At 39.0% G+C, this 8,050-nt stretch overlaps 1 protein-coding gene across 1 annotated transcript; it reads left to right on the forward strand.

The window, feature by feature from the left end:
- Nucleotides 1–4,003: 4,003 nt before the first annotated feature.
- On the forward strand, nt 4,004–5,837 carry LOC124620361 (piggyBac transposable element-derived protein 4-like). Its single transcript, XM_047147033.1, has 2 exons — nt 4,004–4,118; nt 4,222–5,837. The coding sequence occupies exons 1-2, from the start codon at nt 4,004–4,006 to the stop codon at nt 5,835–5,837; spliced, it is 1,731 nt and encodes a 576-aa protein (XP_047002989.1).
- Nucleotides 5,838–8,050: the final 2,213 nt, after the last annotated feature.

Here is an 8,050-nt window from a genome sequence, read left to right on the forward strand (position 1 = left end):
ATTTCTGTGTTTCATTGTCAATAAGAAGGTCCAAATGATACAGTAAACCTGAAGTGAAGCATCGGAATTTAAACTAGTGTCACAGGAATGGTTCAAATCATAGTCAGTAAGAAGAGTCAGTCTTCTTGTCCTTAAATCGGTGTTGTGCCTAATGTATTTAATTCCGATGCTATTTCTGTGTTTCATCGTTAATAAGAAGGTCCAAGGGATACAGTAAACCTGAAGTGAAGCATCGGAATCTATAACTAGTGTCACAGGAATGGTTCAAATCATAGACAGGAAGAAGATACAGCCTACTTCTACTTAAGTCGGCATTGTGCCTTTTGTATTTAATTCCGATGCAATTTCTGTGTTTCATCGTCAATAAGAAGGTCAGAGGGATACAGTAAACCTGAAGTGAAGCATCGGAATCTATAACTAGTGTCACAGGATTGGTTCAAAACATAGTCAGTTAGAAGAGTCGGTCTTCATGTACTTAAGTCGGCATTGTGCCTTTTGTATTTAATTCCGATGCAATTTCCGAGTTTCATCGTCTATACGAAGGTCCAAGGGATACAGTAAACCTGAAGTGAAGCATCGGAATCTATAACTAGTGTCATAGGAATGGTTCAAAGCATAGTCAGTAAGAAGGGTCAGTCTTCATGGACTTAAGTCGGCTTGGTGCCTTTTGTATTTAATTCCGATGCAATTTCTGTGTTTCATCGTCAATAAGAAGGTCCAAGGGATACAGTAAACATGAAGTGAAGCATCGGAATCTATAACTAGTGTCACAGGAATGGTTCAAAGCATAGTCAGTAAGACGAGTCAATCTTCTTTTACTTAAGTCGCCATTTTGCATAATCTATTTAATTCCGATGCAATTTCAGTGTTTCATCGTCAATAAGAAGGTCCAGGGGATGCAGTAAACCTGCAGTGAAGCATCGGAATCAATAACTTGTGTCAATGGAATATTTCAAACATAGTCAGTAAGAAGAGTCATTCTTCATGTACTTTAGTCGGCATTGTGCCTTTTGTATTTAATTCCGGTGCAATTTCTGCGCTTCATCGTCAATAAGAAGGTCAGAGGGATACAGTAAACCTGAAGTGAAGCATCGGAATCTATAACTAGTGTCACAGGAATGTTTCAAAACATAGACAGTAAGAAGATACAGTCTTCTTGTACTTAAGTCGGCGTTGTGCCTTTTGTATTTAATTCCGATGCAATTTCTGTGTTTCATCGTCAATAAGAAGGTCCAAGGGATACAGAAAACCTGAAGTGAAGCATCGGAATCTATAACTAGTGTCACGGGAATGGTTCAAAACATAGTCAGTAAGAAGAGTCGGTCTTCATGTACTTAAGTCAGCATTGTGCCTTTGTATTTAATTCCGATGCAATTTCTGTGTATCATCGTCAATAACAAGGTCCAAGGGATACAGTAAACCTGAAATGAAGCATCGGAATCTGTAACTAGTGTCACAGGAATGGTTCAAAACATAGTCAGTAAGAAGAGTCAGTCTTCATGTACTTAAGTCGTTATTGTGCGTTTTGTATTTCATTCCGGTGCAATTTCTGTGTTTCATCGTCAATAAGAAGGTCCAAGGGATACGGTAAACCTGGAGTGAAGCATCGGAATCTATAACTAGTGTCACAGGAATGGTTCAAAACATATACAGTAAGAGGATACAGTCTTCTTGTACTTAAGTCGGCATTGTGCCTATTGTATTTAATTCCGATGATATTTCTGTGTTTCATCGTCAATAAGAAGGTCCAAGAGATACAGTAAACCTGCAGTGAAGCATCGGCATCTATAACTAGTGTCACAGGAATGGTTCAAAACAAGGCAGTACTTAAATCGGCATTGTGATTTTTGTATTTAATTCCGAAGCTATTTCTGTGTTTCATCGTCAATAAGAAGGTCCAAGGGATACAGTAAACCTGAAGTGAAGCATCGGAATCTATAACTAGTGTCACAGGAATGTTTCAAAACATAGACAGTAAGAAGATACAGTCTTCTTGTACTTAAGTCGGCGTTGTGCCTTTTGTATTTAATTCCGATGCAATTTCTGTGTTTCATCGTCAATAAGAAGGTCCAAGGGATACAGAAAACCTGAAGTGAAGCATCGGAATCTATAACTAGTGTCACGGGAATGGTTCAAAACATAGTCAGTAAGAAGAGTCGGTCTTCATGTACTTAAGTCAGCACTGTGCCTTTGTATTTAATTCCGATGCAATTTCTGTGTATCATCGTCAATAACAAGGTCTGAGGAATACAGTAAACCTGAAGTGAAGCATCGGAATCTATAACTAGTGTCACAGGAATGGTTCAAATCATAGACAGGAAGAAGAGTCAGTCTTCCTGTACTTGAGTCGGCATTGTGCTTTTTGTATTTAATTCCGATGTAATTTCTGTGTTTCATTGTCAACAAGAAGGTCCAAATGATACAGTAAACCTGAAGTGAAGCATCGGAATCTAAAACTAGTGTCACAGGAATGGTTCAAAACATAGTCAGTAAGAAGAGTCAGTCGTGTTGTCCTTAAATCGGCGTTGTGCCTATTGTATTTAATTCCGATGCTATTTCTGTGTTTCATCGTCAATAAGAAGGTCAGAGGGATACAGTAAACCTGAAGTGAAGCATCGGAATCTATAACTAGTGACATAGGAATGGTTCAAAGCATAGTCAGTAAGAAGGGTCAGTCTTCATGGACTTAAGTCGGCTTGGTGCCTTTTGTATTTAATTCCGATGCAATTTCTGTGTTTCATCGTCAATAAGAAGGTCCAAGGGATACAGTAAACATGAAGTGAAGCATCGGAATCTATAACTAGTGTCACAGGAATGGTTCAAAGCATAGTCAGTAAGACGAGTCAATCTTCTTTTACATAAGTCGCCATTTTGCATAATCTATTTCATTCCGATGCAATTTCAGTGTTTCATCGTCAATAAGAAGGTCCAGGGGTTGCAGTAAACCTGCAGTGAAGCATCGGAATCAATAACTTGTGTCAATGGAATATTTCAAAACATAGTCAGTAAGAAGACTCATTCTTCATGTACTTAAGTCGGCATTGTGCCTTTTGTATTTAATTCCGGTGCAATTTCTGCGCTTCATCGTCAATAAGAAGGTCAGAGGGATACAGTAAACCTGAAGTGAAGCATCGGGATCTATAACTAGTGTCACAGGAATGTTTCAAAACATAGACAGTAAGAAGATACAGTCTTCTTGTACTTAAGTCGGCGTTGTGCCTTTTGTATTTAATTCCGATGCAATTTCTGTGTTTCATCGTCAATAAGAAGGTCCAAGGGATACAGAAAACCTGAAGTGAAGCATCGGAATCTATAACTAGTGTCACGGGAATGGTTCAAAACATAGTCAGTAAGAAGAGTCGGTCTTCATGTACTTAAGTCAGCATTGTGCCTTTGTATTTAATTCCGATGCAATTTCTGTGTATCATCGTCAATAACAAGGTCCAAGGGATACAGTAAACCTGAAATGAAGCATCGGAATCTGTAACTAGTGTCACAGGAATGGTTCAAAACATAGTCAGTAAGAAGAGTCAGTCTTCATGTACTTAAGTCGTTATTGTGCGTTTTGTATTTCATTCCGGTGCAATTTCTGTGTTCCATCGTCAATAAGAAGGTCCAAGGGATACAGTAAACCTGGAGTGAAGCATCGGAATCTATAACTAGTGTCACAGGAATGGTTCAAAACATAGACAGTAAGAGGATACAGTCTTCTTGTACTTAAGTCGGCATTGTGCCTATTGTATTTAACACTCTAAGCGCCAAGCCCGTAAAATTTACGGGCCTGGGATCGCGCGAAAATCACCAAGCCCGTAAAATTTACGGGCCGCTACATTTAATTTCATTCAAAACACTGCAACGTTATTTCTACGGGTTTGGCCAGCGCTATACGTTTTTCAGATGTTTATTAACAAAATGCGTCCATAGATGTCACGGCAGCGCTGTAATTCATGTTAAAACTTATCTTTGCGTTCTCAGTCTGTATATCATTCAGTTGTTTGTCATCATGTTTCGGCGCGGTTTATCAGACGCAGAAATTGCGGATTTGATCAATCATAGCGACACTCTGGATAATGTAGAGAGTGATTCAGACGATTCTGAATGCAATGGTGTGTTTGAAGGTACGTATTTCCGAATTTTCCACGTAATTGTGCAGTACGCACATATCTGTTGAACATGTGTAAACGATGTATGTAGTTACACATAATGTGATATTCTTTTTAGAAGACGAGATTGATGACAGTTTGTCTTCAGATGAAGACGAGAATGATGTTGAAGGTGTTGCTTCAAATCCAGCAGCTGTGCCGTATCCGAAAGACAGTGAGTGGACTGCAGTTGACACCTACCGACCTCTGCCTGTCAACACGACACCCAGGCAGATACTAGTGGATATTGATGAGTCGAGTTCTGTACTGGATTGCAGTAAAGTGTTCCTTACTGACAGTGACGTAAATGAACTCAAGAGACAGACAAATTTGTATGCATCACAGACAATACAGAAGAAAAGAAGAGGAAATAATCTGAAGCCCCATTCAGTTTTGAGTTCGTGGAAGCCAGTGACTATAAGTGAGATGAGGCGTTTCTTGGGTATTATTTTCCACATGTGTGTTTCGAAAAAGCCAAAAATTGCGGACCATTGGAGCACTAATCCTGTTCTTAGTTGTAACTTTTGTCCCCATGTCATGAGCCGTTTGCGTTTCACTCAGATACTGTCATGCTTGCATCTTGTTGACAATTCAAATCAGAAAAAACCAGGCGAAGATGGATTTCATCCACTTTACAAAGTTTTGCCATATTATAATAATTTGAAGGAGCGATGTATCCAGGCATATCGTCCCTCAGAAAAAGTGACAATTGATGAAGGAATTTGCCCATTTCGAGGTCGTGTGAGTTTCCGTGTTTACATGCAAAATAAGCCTCATAAGTATGGACTGAAAGTATATGCTGTTGCTGAAGCCAGTAGTGGCTATGTTGTAAATTTTGAAGTTTATGCTGGTAAGCATATTGTTGACAATTCTTCGTCTGCGGTTATTTTGCGATTGTTGTCTGACAGCAGCTTGCTGAACAAAGGCCACACTGTGTATTTAGATCGATTTTATTCCAGTCCAGAGCTATTTCAGCAACTGGCAGAGAAAGGCACTGGAGCTGTTGGTACTGTGAACAAATCCAGGAAAGGATTGCCTAAAGATTTAGTATCTGCTAAGCTGAAAAAGGGCGAAATGTCTTTTCGGCGTAAAGATAATGTATTGGCAATGAAGTGGAAAGATAAGAGAGATGTGTATACATTGTCTACAAGGCATCAAGCAACATTTGGTACGCATACTAAGAGAAATGGGTCTGTAGTATTGAAACCACTTCAGGTACTTGATTACAACCTCAATAAAATTGGAGTGGATATTGGAGACCAACGCCTGCAGTACAATCCGTTCCAGCACAGAACTGTGAAATGGTGGCGAAAATTATATTTCCATTTGCTGCTTATGGGAGTATCAAATGCATTTTGGCTGTACAATGCAGTGCACAGGAAGAAAATTACAATAACAGACTTTATAACAGTGCTTGCAGTTCAGCTTGTTGAAGACGACACACTTGAATTCATTCCAAGAAATGAAGGAACTGTAGGTCGGCTAACAAAGAGACATTTTTTGCAGCACATACCTGCAACTACTAAGAAGTATGCTGCTCGTGTGTGTCACGTGTGCAGTTCCAGGAGCAAGAAACAGAGTGGCAAGGCTTCTCGCAAAGAGACACGATACGAATGTGAACAGTGTGGCGTTGCACTCTGCCTGGAACCTTGCTTTAAAATTTTCCACACTAAAAAACAATATGATTCTGTGTGAAATTTATATGTAATACTGTATACTATCAGAAACATGTAATGTAGTGCCACAATTTTGGTTAAAAATAAATCACAATTGTATTCCCTTATTCGTATGACTTTTTCTAAATTCTTAAAACATCTAAGTGATTTCTATAACTGTACCTTAAAGCTGTGCATTGTAAAGTAGTTTCTTTCACTCAGAATTAAAGTAGAAATGTGCAGCTTCAAGATGGTACCAAATTTGCCACAATCCAAACAGTAGATTTGATGCAGTAATTTTTTTAATATTGGTAAAATTGCCCGGTTTCTAGGGACGGGTGCATAAAATAGGCCTGGTACAGAGAGTGTTAATTCCGATGCTATTTCTGTGTTTCATCGTCAATAAGAAGGTCCAAGAGATACAGTAAACCTGCAGTGAAGCATCGGCATCTATAACTAGTGTCACAGGAATGGTTCAAAACAAGGCAGTACTTAAATCGGCATTGTGATTTTTGTATTTAATTCCGAAGCTATTTCTGTGTTTCATCGTCAATAAGAAGGTCCAAGGGATACAGTAAACCTGAAGTGAAGCATCGGAATCTATAACTAGTGTCACGGGAATGGTTCAAAACATAGTCAGTAAGAAGAGTCGGTCTTCATGTACTTAAGTCAGCACTGTGCCTTTGTATTTAATTCCGATGCAATTTCTGTGTATCATCGTCAATAACAAGGTCTGAGGAATACAGTAAACCTGAAGTGAAGCATCGGAATCTATAACTAGTGTCACAGGAATGGTTCAAATCATAGACAGGAAGAAGAGTCAGTCTTCCTGTACTTGAGTCGGCATTGTGCTTTTTGTATTTAATTCCGATGTAATTTCTGTGTTTCATTGTCAACAAGAAGGTCCAAATGATACAGTAAACCTGAAGTGAAGCATCGGAATCTAAAACTAGTGTCACAGGAATGGTTCAAAACATAGTCAGTAAGAAGAGTCAGTCGTGTTGTCCTTAAATCGGCGTTGTGCCTATTGTATTTAATTCCGATGCTATTTCTGTGTTTCATCGTCAATAAGAAGGTCAGAGGGATACAGTAAACCTGAAGTGAAGCATCGGAATCTATAACTAGTGACATAGGAATGGTTCAAAGCATAGTCAGTAAGAAGGGTCAGTCTTCATGGACTTAAGTCGGCTTGGTGCCTTTTGTATTTAATTCCGATGCAATTTCTGTGTTTCATCGTCAATAAGAAGGTCCAAGGGATACAGTAAACATGAAGTGAAGCATCGGAATCTATAACTAGTGTCACAGGAATGGTTCAAAGCATAGTCAGTAAGACGAGTCAATCTTCTTTTACATAAGTCGCCATTTTGCATAATCTATTTCATTCCGATGCAATTTCAGTGTTTCATCGTCAATAAGAAGGTCCAGGGGTTGCAGTAAACCTGCAGTGAAGCATCGGAATCAATAACTTGTGTCAATGGAATATTTCAAAACATAGTCAGTAAGAAGACTCATTCTTCATGTACTTAAGTCGGCATTGTGCCTTTTGTATTTAATTCCGGTGCAATTTCTGCGCTTCATCGTCAATAAGAAGGTCAGAGGGATACAGTAAACCTGAAGTGAAGCATCGGGATCTATAACTAGTGTCACAGGAATGTTTCAAAACATAGACAGTAAGAAGATACAGTCTTCTTGTACTTAAGTCGGCGTTGTGCCTTTTGTATTTAATTCCGATGCAATTTCTGTGTTTCATCGTCAATAAGAAGGTCCAAGGGATACAGAAAACCTGAAGTGAAGCATCGGAATCTATAACTAGTGTCACGGGAATGGTTCAAAACATAGTCAGTAAGAAGAGTCGGTCTTCATGTACTTAAGTCAGCATTGTGCCTTTGTATTTAATTCCGATGCAATTTCTGTGTATCATCGTCAATAACAAGGTCCAAGGGATACAGTAAACCTGAAATGAAGCATCGGAATCTGTAACTAGTGTCACAGGAATGGTTCAAAACATAGTCAGTAAGAAGAGTCAGTCTTCATGTACTTAAGTCGTTATTGTGCGTTTTGTATTTCATTCCGGTGCAATTTCTGTGTTTCATCGTCAATAAGAAGGTCCAAGGGATACAGTAAACCTGGAGTGAAGCATCGGAATCTATAACTAGTGTCACAGGAATGGTTCAAAACATAGACAGTAAGAGGATACAGTCTTCTTGTACTTAAGTCGGCATTGTGCCTATTGTATATTCCGATGCTATTTCT

Source organism: Schistocerca americana, chromosome 6, assembly GCF_021461395.2.
Source record: "Schistocerca americana isolate TAMUIC-IGC-003095 chromosome 6, iqSchAmer2.1, whole genome shotgun sequence".
Classification (NCBI taxonomy): domain Eukaryota; kingdom Metazoa; phylum Arthropoda; class Insecta; order Orthoptera; family Acrididae; genus Schistocerca; species Schistocerca americana.

Excerpts from the sequence above, each read along its gene's own strand:
- LOC124620361 (XM_047147033.1), top strand. The coding sequence starts at position 4,004 with ATGTTTCGGCGCGGTTTATCAGACGCAGAAATTGCGGATTTGATCAAT. Across the intron at positions 4,119-4,221 it reads ATGCAATGGTGTGTTTGAAG|AAGACGAGATTGATGACAGT; the intron begins GTACGTATTTCC and ends TATTCTTTTTAG.